The sequence below is a fragment of the Orycteropus afer genome, unplaced genomic scaffold (assembly GCF_000298275.1).
Source record: "Orycteropus afer afer isolate SDZICR_OR568_19922 unplaced genomic scaffold, OryAfe1.0 scaffold00133, whole genome shotgun sequence".
Taxonomy (NCBI): domain Eukaryota; kingdom Metazoa; phylum Chordata; class Mammalia; order Tubulidentata; family Orycteropodidae; genus Orycteropus; species Orycteropus afer.
In genome coordinates, this window is record NW_006921720.1 from 2,573,760 (window position 1) to 2,589,020 (window position 15,261).

Genomic DNA, 15,261 nt, shown 5'->3' on the forward strand with positions numbered 1-15,261 from the left:
AACTCACGTCTACATGTCACCACAGTAGGACAAACCGACAGACAAGTTTGTCTTGCTGTTGGAGACATCTCGTATCACCCCCAACTGGGTCCCTGTGGCTGACTGTACCTCTGTCTGGCTTCCTGGTTTTTAATCCCCTTTCTCCTGCTCTTCTGACCTGCTGCTTTGGGCATCCCTGAGTTGTCCCTGGGGCTGACTACTCCTCTGTCCGGGTTCCTGGCAAAGTAGAGGCCCATAAAAGAGATTGTATAGCCATGATTACTGTATAGCCATGTTGTGGATCACTGTTATGAACAAGATATTGAGACATTTTTTCCTTTCCATAAACCTTCAGCTGATTTTCCTAATAGAGCTACTCAGAGCATTATTCAAGACTGACATGCCTTCCACAGCTGACTTCTCTTCTTCACTCGGCCTGGCTCATCTAAGCCTCTTTTTGATGAGTGCTTACAAATGTAAACCTCAGAGAAAATGACCTCTCAAGTACTCTGAAGCATCCACTAACACTGTTGATGCCAGGAGACCTGTCACTTAGTACGAGTCTTTAACTTCTCCTTCCTCAAAGTTGATTGATAGTCTAAAAGACTGACAGCTCTTGCTAAACTTGGAAACAAATGGCTCTTTGGATCTTCTCCATCCATGCCTCATACCAGAATAGATAATAGAAACATAACACAGGTTACTCTTTTGGACACCGGAGTCTACATTATTTTTCAGTAAGCAGTGTTTCTTCTGGGACTTATATGCACTGAATCTGTGATCGCTATGTCCCACTTCAGTTTGAAGTTCTTTCTTTCTGACAGTTTGAGAACTTCTGACAGCGTATCATTTCTATACTGATTACAATTAGTTTAGAGGTAGACTGTCTGAGGACTATGTACTGATGTCTTTTTGCAGTCCCTACAGGATTCCTTCAGTCAATGGCCAAGCTCTTTGAAAGACTTTGTGTAAACCATTGCCTTCAGCATAGACTGTTAGCCGTAAAACTCAGTTACATTAAACATACAATTTGTGCTGCCAATCTATCAGTCTATACAATCTATGACTGAAAGAGAAAGAAAATGTCATCATAAATGCTCATCAGCAGATTAAGTCGCAGAGCCTGAGAATTCAAATAGAGATCAATTGGAGCACCGGTTTGTGGATATGCTATTTTATGGCAAGAACAAAAGATATGAAAAATGTGGCCATAACTTTTATGGATTTATTAATCTTATAGGCATCTGAATAATAATGTCCAGAATTTTCTATTGGCAGATGGCTCTGTTCAATGAACTTTGCTCTTGCCATTGTTTTAGAGGGACAAGCTGCATATATTCTGATGTACCACCCCACTGATAATGCACTACAGCAAAACCAGGATTCAGGATAAGGAATATATATTCTGTATTTATGGAATACAGCCCTACTATGTGGGCAGAAGCCAGTCTGCACAGAATCAGGCCCAATTCCCTCCCAATTCTTTAAGAATTGTCACCTTCATATTATTTTCGCAAATCTCTGTTGAATCTCTTCCACACTGCTACCTGTTCTGTGTCACACAACACCTATCACCTTGTGCTCTCCTGTTTTCTTTTTCTTACTGCCTTCCAGAAACCCTTTAGAAGACTTCTATTTCTTACATCCTTTGACCTCCTACTCTCCCAGCTTCTATGCAGAGATAGAATGCATTCTGAGTACAGTTCTTCATTGAGAAGAATTTTTTTTTTTTTTTAATATTCAGGCATAATCTCCCTACCAGGTTTTCAGAGAATGTATGAAGATAAATGGGAGATACAAGCAATGATAGCAGGGCCTTTCTTAGCTACAATGTGGGGTTACATCTAAAAGCAAAGTGGTTTTTCTCTCCTCCTGCACCAAACACATTATATATTATAAGAAGTGCTAAGTTCAAGCTTGGTTGATTTTTTTTTTTCAAGTTCAGTATGTTCAATAGAATGAAACAGAATGATCACTCAGAATTTTCCAAGGAGCACACATAAGCATGATAATTTTTAAAAATGCTATAAAAATGATTTTAGACTGGAGTATTGGACACTCTTTATAAACTAAGATAGTAGAGTAGATAAGAGACTTTGGGCCCAGACTGCCTATGTTAAATATTATGTCTGCCTCTTACCAGTGATGTGACCTTGGCTCAGTTAACAATTTCTGGCCTTCAGTTTCATTAACTTTGAATCAGAAATAATAAGGGTACATACCTCATGGTGTTGTTATAGGGATTAAATGAGTTAAATCTATATAAAACCCCTGGTATGATGGTACACAATAGGCACTATATAAATGTTTGCTATTATTATCTGGTTGATTCTTCTGTTCTATTTGAGAAACTGTATTATTAATTGTTTGACTATATTTGGGAGACCTAATTATTAAGATTCTCACTTTTAACTAGGATAAATATGTATGAAGTTTAATTTACCCAGCGCATTGATAGTCTTTGATCTAACTGGTCTTATGATGAACACACTTTAATCAAATACCTGCTATGCATAGACCCCTGCTCTACCTGTTGATGCTACTACATATGATGTGTAAAATTTGTCCTTGATTGACTATATATTTTCAGAAGGATCAATACATATGGAATCTGTCTTAGTTTGGGCTGCCATAACAAAAATATCACAAAGTGGGTAGCTTTAAAGAACAGAAATGTATTGTCTCACAATTCTGGAGGCCAGAAGTCTGAATTCGGGGTTTTGGCAGAGCTATGCTTTCTTTTTGCCTGCTCTCAGGATCTTTCCTTGCCTCCTTCAATTTCTGATGGTCCTGGGCATTTCTTGGAATTCCTTGGCTTTTAGATAGATGCTCACATGCTGTTTTCCTCCTGTGTATGTTTGACTCTGTTTCCATGCCTGTCCTTTTCTTTTATAAAAAGCCCCTCGGAAGGGGTTAGAATTAGGACCCACTTTACTCCGGTTTGACTTTGTTAAGTGATAAAATCTTCAAAGAAGAACTCCATTTCCCCAAACAAGGTCACATTTACCATTGCAGGATCTAGGACTTCAACCTGTCTTTTGAGGGGAGACACAATTTGATCCATAACAGAATCTCATGTCTCCTTCTGAGTTTCAAGAATGAGTTCATAACTTGCATCCTTTTGTCTAGAAACTTTGTGCAACGGCTCCCAACAGTTGCTTTCCTCATTACCTCATCTAACTGGCTTAGGATACTTTACACAACACTGGCTTATGGAAAAAGAACATGAAAAATATATAATGCCATGAGAATTCTTTTCTGATATTAGTTCTGTTTTTATTTCAGTGAGGTAACAGCATCATTTTTCTTTGCAATCATAGTCAGCTCCATTACTCGTGAGGCCTATTATTTTCTCAAGAGTTATACCAACTGCTTTCAAGCATCCATCACTACATCCTTGTGTCCTGTACATTTAGTAACACAGTGTAAATTTCATGTTAAATGAGATCTTCAGTTGCAAGCTGTCCATGAGAAACACCTGTCATAAATGTTAACCAACATTAAATTTTACATATATATAGATGTAAAAAAAAAAAAAAAATTCACTTCCATCCAGTGAACTCTGACTCATAGAGACCCCTCTGTGGGTTTCCAAGGCAGTATCTCTACAGAAGTAGATTGCCTAGTCTCCCTTCTCGGGAGTGGCTGGTGGGTTTGAACGACCAGCCTTCTGGTTAGCAGTCAGATGCCTTAGGCACTACGCCACCAGAACTCCTATATACATAGATAGTGTTACCTATGTCAGTGACTGCAGCTACTGATGGTTCCTGAAACATTTTCTTCACTTTTCAAAGCTTTCATTCCTTTTTTTGTTTTGTTTCAATAATCTGCATAAGGCTGGTGTTTGATTTTCTCAATAACACTCTTTTTATACCTTATCTTCTAAGATAAAATGTGAAGAACTTTGGCTTCTGTAATTTCCTCTCTCCTCCTAGATTTCTGGACCTAGATGAATTATGTAATGCCTTTTAGGAGGGAGCTAAGTATCTCTTGACTGGAACTGCTTGATTTAAAATTATTCTTTGCTTTGTATTTTCTTATAGCCTCTCCCCTAAAATGTAATCCCTGAAAAACATGGGCATCTCTTCTCTTCCCCTCTTCTAGAAGCATTAGGCACATACAGATGTCTTTACTGGATTTTCCTCCAGTCCAAAGTTAGCATAGTGCTTAGTAGAATTTTTTTATGTCAAATAATACCACTATTTAAATGTCCAATTAACTTTGTAATTTTATAACAGAAATCTTCTTCTGGCCTGAAAATTGATATGCAGCTCATTTTCACACAACTCTTTCAAAATAGTGAAGCAATAGGAAAAATAATGTTGTTCCCATATATTCTAAGTTAATGATACCTGGGGACATACATTTCTATAAAATATTGTTCAATGCCATGTGAGAACTGATAAAAATAAGCTGAAGCTACAATCTCTTCCCTGGAAGAGGTATAATTCCTTTTATTAAAGAATTTGTTGATGGTTGACCTTCTGGTAAAATGTTACATGTTCCTACTTAGGACCTCTCTTTGGATTTGTGCAGTACTTAACCTAGAAATGCTTTAGGAATCTGATAAGTTAGTAATTATGTTATTCTCTATTAATTACAATAATTGCCTAAACAGATTCTCCTTTTTTCTTATAGTAAAATTTTAAGAATTCTCTGATACATGATTGTAAGTCACGTTGTTTTGGTAAATGTTTCCTTTTTTTTTTTTTTTTTTTCTTAATATAGGGTCCTCCTGGAACACAAGGAGTTCAACAGACTTTTAGTGGATATTATAACAAGGTATGTTTTTCTTTTTTCCATATCTCATATACATAAAGATTTCATGAGGTAGTATTTTTGAGAAAACCAAAAGTTATTAATTCCTAACTCCTTAGACTTTGATACATGATCACATATATTTCTTTCCATATTGAAAACTATGGTTTGAAAAAAGTATTTTGCTCAGAATCTTTTTACAAAATCAGGTTTTTATCGTTATGAATTTTAAAAAAAAGTTTAATTCACAGTTTTGTCACTGCAAAAAATGATGTTCCGCCTTTGATAACATCACATATCTACTTTCCCTGAGGATAGAAAGAGATTATTTGCTGCCTTGAAGCTCTGGGTAAGACAATAGGTGATGTATGTCTTACAAAATTCAATAGGGGCTGCAACAAAATCTGAAGCAAGAGTTTGTATACTATAGGTCAAGAATGGAACTCCCTGACCTTACTGGAAGAGGTAGGTACTTTTGACCTCCCCCAAAGGTTTATAAAAACAACTGTGGTAGGTGGAATGCTGAGGTGTTATCTGAGTGGCAAAAGTCAAGATGGTTTTTTTACAGGGAAGCAAAACAGAGTAAGGACAAGGAGTATTGGCAACCCAGTAAGACATAGAGATCTAAATGAGATCTAATCATTGACACAGTGGCTACAAAGATAAGCTCAAGCATAGCAAGGATTGTGAGGACGGTGCCTGACCAGACAGTGTTTCATTCTGTTGTCCATAGGATCACTATGAGTCAGAGCCAATTTGATGGCACTTAACAACAACAATCATTGGTTGATTCATTAGCCATAACAAATATTTAGGATCTGATCCCTTTATGTGAGGCTCTATGCTCTGTGTGAGGCACACTGTCCACTGAGTCCTTTATATACATAATAACTTATTATTGAATATATTGCTGGTGTGTAATTACTACACTACACAGAAACAAAATTGGAAACACTCCTCTTTATGTTGTTCCTCTGTATCTTGGTTTCCTGTCTTATAATTTTTTCTGACTATTGTTAGTCCTCTGTGTTCAGAAATTCCAAAGAGATACTATGTGCCATTATAGGCCTTGAAGATAGCAGCTGCTCAAAAAATATGTTTGTTAAATGACATGCTAATTAATTCATAAATCCCAATTCTCCATTCATAATATTAAGTTCAACATAAGAGCCTAGATATTTTGTGGTTGACAAATCTGAAATCATAAGTGTGGCAACTTTTTTACACTTCCTTAGTCCTATGAGTCAGGGCCGACTCGACGGCACATAACAACAACAACAACAACAAGTCCTATCTTAAATTTTCTCATTCACTAGATTTCTAGGGAGTATTATATTAGGAAGAATGTTTGGAATATATTTTATGATTCTTTATAAAACATTTCCTAAATAGATATATATTAGCTTTTTTCAGAACACTAGGGCTTGGTACAAGTAATAAAAAAATAAACCAAAGAATATATAAATTAATCAATATACAATGTTTTTCTATAATGATATCTACTATTACAAAATAGGGTTTATTTTAAATACTCCAAAATAATGATAATGAGTTTGCTGTGGTGTCAGAGGGTCAGCTAGAAAAAGTTAAAGAACATACTATATAGTACTATCATCCTTGGTATAGAATTTACCTAGTTCCTACTCAGCTACTTAAATATTTGCTATCCCTTGCAAAACTTTTAAAGTTCATGTCTTAACCAGTCTCCCAACAGTACTTCTACATGTAGTTTATCTTGCCAATGAGTCAGTTTTCCCTTAAATGAAGATATATGAAGCACTTATATTTTAGAGTCTAAAGTTGAGAATGTAAATGTTTAAGCTATAAGGTTATATTTCTGATCTGGGGCTGACCAGAGCAGCTGAATGCAAGTCTTGCTAGTAGCAAGACTTTGAATTTAGCTATTAACTCACCAAAGAAAACTTCTTCTATCTCTATTGCCAATATAGAATTACAGCTCAGAGGTATTTGGTTCACATGTGTTCTAAATGTTTCACTAGAACAGGAGCATAGCTGGATAAAGAGGAGAAACCATAGCTTTTTCTCCAAATGATGCACTATAACTATTTAGTAGGAGAAGTCAAAGATCTATGGTGCTCAGCTGTTAACCAAAAGGTTCAAGTCCTCCCAAAGGATACCTTTCTTCCTTCTCAGAGGAAAGTCCAGGAAATCTACTTCCAAAAAAATTAGCCATTAAAAACCTTGTGGAGGACAGTTGTATTCTGATACATATGGTGTCTCCACAAGTCAAAATTGACTGGAAGGTGACTGGTGAAGTTACCAAAGACTTTACTCTGTTTCCTTCTGAGAGTGTTTTAGAGTTCTTTGCATGGAGGTCCCACCATGATGGATAGAACTCACATTGACCAATGTTACTGGCCTGTAATCACCACCTCCTCACTCTCAATTTCATAAAGCAAAGGGCCAAATATACCACAATGAGTGAGTGAAATGCATGTTTTCACATGGCTGTGTCCCCGCTGTTGCACCCCCTTCTGTTTTTGGACACTGAGGTGGTTTTATTTTGCAATTAGTTTCATGCCTGATAGTCTAACTGCAGCAATTGAGCAGAAAGAGAGAGAAACTGGGAGAGAGGGGGAGAGGGAGAGAAGACTGAGAGAATCTTTCCTGGATTAAATAATGGACCATGTATTGAGACATATAAAGTGACATTCCAAAGTTAAAATAATCTTCCCTTTTAAATTGCCATTGATTTATGTGATGGCTTCAGTTGAGCACTGGACCTCAGCTCCTTGGCTCACTGCAGCTCCAGCAGTCAGGCAGCCCAGATTCTACTGAAGCAGCTACCATGGGAAAGTCAGTGGCAGAGAACCCCACATAGACATCCTGGCCCCATTCTAAACTAAAAGACTCCATAGTCCGTTCCCTCATCCCAGGAATCCTCATTTATCCTATTGACTCTATGCAGGAATTGATCTTTGTCCCTGCAGTTTTCCTATGTCACCTATAAGGTGAAGCTCAGGCATAAGAAGCCCTTTTTGTCGATCCCAACAAAAATTAAAAGGGCTTGGAGAAGAATTGAAAAAGAAGTGAGCAATAGAGAGAGAGACTAAGGAGTGAGGGCTGGCAGGTTATATAAGTGTGTTTATATATTTTTCTGCATGCCCACTTGGGGACAGGAAGAATAAAAGTTAGAAGATTTCCCTCTCCATCACAAAAAATAATTTGCAGAACAGCTGCTCCCATTCTGCTCTGGATGAGCTTGTTTGCAAAGAAGCAACAATGCTGAGCATATTCTTTCCCTTAAGGAAAAGCTGCTCATGATCCAGCAAACTGCTCTTCATTGTCTCCAGTTCTGGAGATTTTAATAAAAATGTGATAGGCTCTGTCAACTTTTAAAGCTATCAGATCCAGGGTCCTTTACAATACTCTTGGAAAGAAAAAAAAAAAAAAATGCATTATCTGTGAAGGCCAAGTACTGGCGGATTTTTTTTGGTATTGTTTTTAAAGATCCACATTGAAAATGCATAGTTGTGTTATCTTACATCACCACACTCAGTGCAATTTGCAGAGAATTGGTCTCAGCTGCTGGAGATTGATACTGTGCCTCCCAGCAACCAATTTGAGTGTTCACTTCTCCAAATTGTTGATCCAAAAAAAAAACAATTTGCCAGCAAAATAATCCATTTTCCCCTTCAAGTATGAAACCATAACTTCATTTTAATACCCACAGTCTAGAAAGGGACAGAAAACCTTTATCCAAAATCAAATATTCAAGATCTTTCTAAGCAGTGAGTTAAATGCAGTGATAGCACATAAAGGGAAGGTTTGGGGAATGCTTATTGTTGTTGTTGTTTTTCTGTGCCTTTGAATTAATTCTGACTCATAACAACCCTATATGACAAGTAGAACTGCCCCCATGGGGTTTCCTATTCTGTAATCTTTACAGGAGCAGATCTCCAGGTCTTTTTTCCCATGGAGCAGTTGGTGATTTCAAACCACCGAACTCTTGGTTAGCAGCCAAGCACTTAACCATTCCACCACTAGGACTCCTTTTGAAGTTGTTAGAGAGACTCTTTCTGAGCCTACATAATATAGAAATGAAATTTAAGTCCTAATTTCCTATTTTTCCTATTGGACTGCAACTTTGAATTAGGCACTAAACCAAAAAAATCAAACTCACTGCCATCGAGTCAGATCCAACTCATAGCAACCCCTCCTTGAGTTTCCGAGGTGGTATCACTACAGAAGTAGATTGCCCAACTTTCCTGCCAAGGAGTGGCTGGTGGGTTTGAACCACCAGCCTTCTGGTTAGCAGTCAAATGCCTTGACTCTTGGCTTTATTTCAGGGAGCCCGAAAACTTTCCTGGCTCCTTCCCTATTTGGAGCTGGTGAAAATGTTTTCCTGCAAGCAACTGAGAGGTATCAAACTTAGGTATCATTTTCAAGTGAGCACAACCTCTTAGGAGTTGATAACCTGATTTTTTAACATGAAGGCTCCTCATGCCAAGGATCTTAGCACAAGTTTCCCAAGGCCTGGGCTGGGGAATTTTGAATAATCTCACCTCCTGGGAGGGGATCCATATCCTTGGTCTCTTCTATTAGGTTAAACCATAGGAAACTGCTGATATTTAATTCTTTGAAGCCAACAAAATTACCATTTTCTGTGGTTCAACCCATACATGTCTTTCCTTCCAAAGGACATACTCCCCAGAGAAATTAGACTACCCAGTTTTCCCACTTGCCTGAGTATGAGTTCCAATGTTCCAGTCACCATTTCCCACAAGAGAACAGTGTATATGTCCTGACATCCCATAATTCTTGTGATGGGCAGGCATACTAGCACACACACACATATACACCATGACCCTCACTATTTCACCAAAGAAATATAAACTAAATTTCCAAAGAAATTCAAAGCTGTACAATTATTATTTATATTCAGAAGGCTCACAAGAACCCATTCAAATAACATGACACCAAGGTCAAATTGACCTAGTAAAATTAGAATAGTATCTGAAGCAGAACTACAGGTACCAGGAACACAAAGACTCTTGTTATTCTGTAAAACCAGGTAAATATCTAGTGTCATTAGCTTGGAGAAAGCAGAGAGGAGAATCTTACAAGACAATGAATAAATGCTAGGGAAGTTCAGGTTTGAATCTTCCTTGAGTATTGTTAGCCCAAGAGCAGAAAACAGCTCCATAGGTCCTGAGGGTCCTTGATTGGGTGAATGCCCTGGTCTACCAATTGAATAAAGCAAACATATAGTTCTCTAATAAAAAGTAAATAGGCCTGCTGTTTTTCTGGGTGTGAATGTCACCAGAAAACGAAAATTTTTGAACAATAGAACATATTGATAGAATAATATGACTTAATGCTGCAAAGGCATTGTCCCACCCCAGCCACAGTCCTAGTTGGGGGGGAGGGGAGGCAGGTAGCACTATACCAGAATATGGCCTCACCCAGTTGGACATTGGATGATCTTCTGGTCTGTAATCTGAATCCAAAGACCATCTCTATGTAATTCACTTCTTTGACCAAAGTACATTCCAGCTTTCCCCAAAATGTGCTAACATAAGCATAGCCAGGAAGAGATGATTCTCAGAAAAAAGGCCCTAGTGATCCACTTTCAAAAAACCAGCCATTGAAAATGCTAGGGAGCACAGTTCTACACTGATACACATGGGCTCACCATGAACCTGAATTGACCAACTGGCAACTAGTAGCTTGAATAACATGGAGAGAATATTTAAATATCAAAATATAGCAGTAGTGATATGAGTGGGTACTCCTTTATACTTTTATTTTTTAAACTTTCCAGTACTTTTAATTTTTTCTACCAACACATGTATTTTTTAGTGAAATTAAAAGTTACTGAGAAATTTTTAAAAATTAGAATTATTAACTTGTTTGTTCAACAAATGTGTTTTGAATGCTTTCTGTAGGGCAGATACTCTACTAAGCAGAGGAGTTAAATTCCATGTCATCATGGAGCTCGTATTCTAATGAAAGAGATTAAAATTTCTAAAGCAAACACAAAAATAAAAACATAGTAACTATTTTGAAGGAAAAGTACTATGTTTACTATGTTCATGGTTTATATTATGAAGGAAAAATACTATGTCTGATGAGAGGGGAACCCGGAGAAGCTTCCATAAATGACATTTTATAATAGCTGAGACCTGAGGGATGAGTAGGAGCTGGCCAGACAAAGAGGAGAGGACACACAGAGTGATCTAGATAGTGAGATAGGAAAGTGAGATTGGTCATTTGAACTACAGCGAGAAGGCCATCATTGCAGAGACTTCTGAGGGAGAAAGTGGTCCAGATGGTGCTGGAAAGAAAAGCGAATTTTGCATGTAGGGTTTTGAAGGCTATAGTGAAGTTAGGAAAGAAAGTCAGACTGTCTTTTAAAGATTCTGGCCTTATGTACAATATTAAAGTTATCACTCTTGAGGGGGAGCAAGAGTGAACTATTGAAGGCCAGTGATGAAGCTATTGTAATGATCATGGAAAACATGATAGTGGCCTGCCCTCGGGTGAAAACAAGTAACATGAAGATGAGAGCACTCCGGGCTAGTAAGATGAGATGACTGCTTGCTTGTGAGGGATCAGGAAGAAGGCTGCCTGAAGGGCCTGACCTCAGACTAAACAAGTAAGAGTTCTGTGAAAGGGAGAGGATGAGTTCAGGTGTTCTTTCTTTATTTGATATTTTAAAAAATTGTAAAATAGAATAACAACTTATTTTAAGAAGTAAAACTGCAGAGATATATTAAGAAAAAGTTAATTATCCTTCTCCCACTTTTAGAACTAACCAATGTTAACAGTGCAATGTAATTCTCACATCTTTCCCTCTCACATATGTGTGTAGTTGTTAAATTTTTTAGTTTATGTGCCTGTTGAGTATGAATTGGTTCTAGAATTTACATCAAAGTGAGTACATCAAGAGAGAAATTAGACATAGGGGTCTAAAATTCAGAAGGGAGGCGTGTGCTGGGGATATTAATGTGTCTTTGTGTAGATGATACCTAAACCATAGGGGTGGATAAGAGCATCTGGACGGGAGTATTGAGTCACAGGAGAAAGCAGCCAGGGTAGAATCCTGAGGAACTCCAACCTTTAATAATTAGGGAAGGAAGGAAGAGCAGCAGCCAAAGCGGTAGGAAGAAACAGGAGAGTGAGGTACAAGACAAGACAAGGGAGTGGCAGTGCGGCTGATAAGTCAATTAATAAATTGTCCGTTAGACTGAGCAATAAAGTTATTGTTAATAATGTTAGGTAGCTGTATCAGTAGAGTGGTTGATGCCAGAGCCCAGTTGCTATGTTTTGAGAAGCAAATGAGCAATGAATAAGTAGACACAGAAAGTATTACTGCCTTCTTAAATTGTCCATGAATATAGAGGAGACAGAGTAGCTTGAGGGAAATGTGAGCCCAGGGAACTGTGCATTTTGTTTGATAGTTTTGCAAGGCTGGAATAAGTAGAGAGAAAGATTGAAGTTAAAGATTTCAGCCAAATTATCTAAGTTTTATTTAATTTTACCAAATTGACTAATTTTACCTAATGACAGTAGGTAATATTGATTAGGAAAATGACCTAAGAAGGCAGAGGTCAGAGGACTCAGAGCACATATGAGAAAAACAGACAATGATAAAAGAAAGGATAGTTCATTAACTACAGACAAGTGTGCATGCAGGTGGCTTTGTAGATTTGCTGGCAGAAATTTGAAACAGTACCTATCTGGGAAATTGTATTTTTTTAAGTGGAGTAACAGGCAAGGTCATCTACTAAGGAAAGAGGAACACAAATTAGCAATTTGAGGACAATAAAGAAGATTTGAGAGTGGGTTGAGCAGGCTGAACAGAGAAACACAGCCTACTGCTCAGCAGCACTAACTGAGGTGGCCAAGCAGGAATTTGGAGTAGTGACAATTTGCCTGAAAATGTGGTGTATCTTTACCAAAAAAAAAAACACTGCTCTCAAGTTGGACTCAACTCATAGCAACCCCTCCTTGGGTTTCCAGGGCAGTATCACTATGCAAGTAGATTGCCCAACCTTCTTCCAACAGGAGTGGCTGGTAGGTTTGAACAGCCAGCCTTCTGGTTAGCAGCCAAATGCCTTAGGCACTATGCCAAGCAGCTATCATTTAAGGAAGATGAGGCAATCTACTTCCATAAAGATTTACCACCTCAGAAACCCAATAGGGGTAGCTATGAGTTGGAATTGAATCAATGACAGTGGGTTTGGGGTTATTTATGTATGTTTGGAAGTAGGAGTGCACAGAGAAGATAGATGGAGTTTCTAGACTTTTTGAAGAATATTTAACAGAGGGTAAGAGAGGCAAAGATAGCTATAGAAGTGATTTAAATAGTATCCATAAGAAGGTGTTACAGTATTAGTGTTTGATTCTTCATATTTTAGAAGTGAGCACTGAATGCATTAAAAATTAATGAAAGTCTTCTTTGTATTTTTGTTTTATTTTTACTTAGGGAAGTCTTGGTGAATACGGACCAGGTGGTCCAAAAGGAGAAAAGGTAATCAAAATGTTTAAAGTGAATAAACACATCCGATGTTTATAGCAATGTAGGCATTCACATGTCAGGGGCAGTCCCACTGCGACAGTGGGGTTCTGTCCCAGGGGAGGCTTTCTAGCCTGCAGATGGTAGGAGGCCCACCCACCTCCTGACCAGGCAGCAGTATTGGAGTCTGCTGCCAAGATGGTTCTTCTGTGAAGGCTGCTGAGTAGCAGTTTCCTACAATAAAGGGAACAACTCAAGGGGAAATAGCTGTAACAAGGTAAAAGAAATTAGGACATAAGCTTGGGCTTATAACTAGATGTCTCATGAATCTGTGTAGGTGGCAAAAACAATCTGAAGATCCCTTTGGTATAATGCCTCAAGCTAAGGCTCTCTGTATTTGTTTCTTTTTAAGAACCAAACACAAGCTGTCATCAGAGCTTTTTTGCATGTTGTGGGTGGTTATAATACAGAGTTATGGTTTAACCAAATAATTATTTGAAAACAGTTTTAAAATTAAAATGCTGATGCATTTCCATTGCATTCTCATTTTCATTGTTCACAGGTCTAATTATATTAGCTGAAGATGACAGATTCACTTGCCCACTTGAAAAGATGTTTCACTCCTGTTTGATTCTAAAGTTGTGATGCCCTGGGATTCACTGTGAATGTGCCATTGTCAAAGTGGGGGGGGGGGCACGTTAAATCTACAGATAGAGATGAATAGGCTTGGAAATACTCTGAAGTAATGTGTCATATGAATGCTACCTTCATCATTCACCCAGTAAAAATTCTCTTGATTGAGGGCAGGGTATTTTGATGTGAATTCAAGAAAATACGACTTCTGTGCCTTATAAATCAGTGCAACCAATCTATTCAAAACATCATGCATCCATCACAAGAAAATACTGCTAGAAGGTAGTCTCAGTAGAAATTCAGAGTTTCATATAGATAGACCACTGAAAATGAAATTTTTTACAAAAAAAAAGGAAAGAAAAGAAAACTTTGACATTCTTAAAAAGACATCCAAAAAATTGATTATAAAGCAACAATACGTCATTTATGTGTTTTGGATTGTACTGCTGGTGCATTGGCATTATTTCCTGTAACCAAATAGCTTACAGAATCCATACACCACCATAACAAATGTGTTAAATTGAAGCAATTACTACTGGAGGCATGTAGGCTAACAGGGAAAAAGAAAGTCACAAAGCTTGTCACATGGGACAGCTGAGCAAAGAAGAGAGTTGTGACACTTTAAAAGTATTTAAATGATGATTCATTTCTTGAAACAAAACAGCTGGCTCTGTTTTCCTATGTTCATTAGGAAACATATGTTACTTAGGAATTCTTAAGACCTCAATGATGAGAAATTTGATTCTTTAAAACAGGTGTATTTCAAACTCTAAGGACCTTTTCTATTGCATAAAATCTCTTCTCATTGCTTGAGAATCTTTAGTGGAATTAGAAAAACCCAGTGCTATAACTGTTCCCTCCTTCCGCCCAAATAAGTAGTCCACAGGGAACTTGATGCAGTAACAAATATAAAATGTACATGTAAAATGATTGTTTTAAACTATAGCTATTGGAGGAAACACTCTGACAATAAATAGTGCATAAAATAAACTAAAAAAAATCTTAAGTCTAGTGCTTACTCAATGAATGAAACCAGCTCTGTTGTGTTGTTAGGCACCATCCAGTCATCTTCAACTCATAGCAACCCTATGTACAGTTGAACAAAACACTGCCTGGTCCTGTGTCAACTATACAATCCTAGCTATACCTGAGCCCATTGTTGTAGCCACTATGTCAATCTATCTTGTTGAGGGCCTTCCCCACGTTTGCTGACCTTCCACATTACCAAACATGACATCCTTCTCCAGGGAATGGTCCCTTCTGACAACATGACCAAAGTAGGTGAGACGAAGTCTGGCCATTCTCACTTCCAAGGAACATTTTGGGTGCACTTTTTCAAGGACAGATTTTTAAGTTCTTTTAGAAGTTTATGGTACTTTCAGCATTCTTCACCAGCACCACAACTCAAA

General features: G+C 37.7%; 1 protein-coding gene across 1 annotated transcript in view; it reads left to right on the forward strand.

The window, feature by feature from the left end:
* COL19A1 (collagen type XIX alpha 1 chain) overlaps nt 1-15,261 on the forward strand; it is a 537,038-nt gene that overhangs the window by 382,556 nt on the left and 139,221 nt on the right. Inside the window, exons 16-17 of the mRNA XM_007945183.2 lie at nt 4,708-4,761; nt 13,190-13,234. Of these exons, the coding sequence (XP_007943374.1) occupies nt 4,708-4,761; nt 13,190-13,234 (99 nt within the window). The remainder of the gene's footprint in view (nt 1-4,707; nt 4,762-13,189; nt 13,235-15,261) is intronic.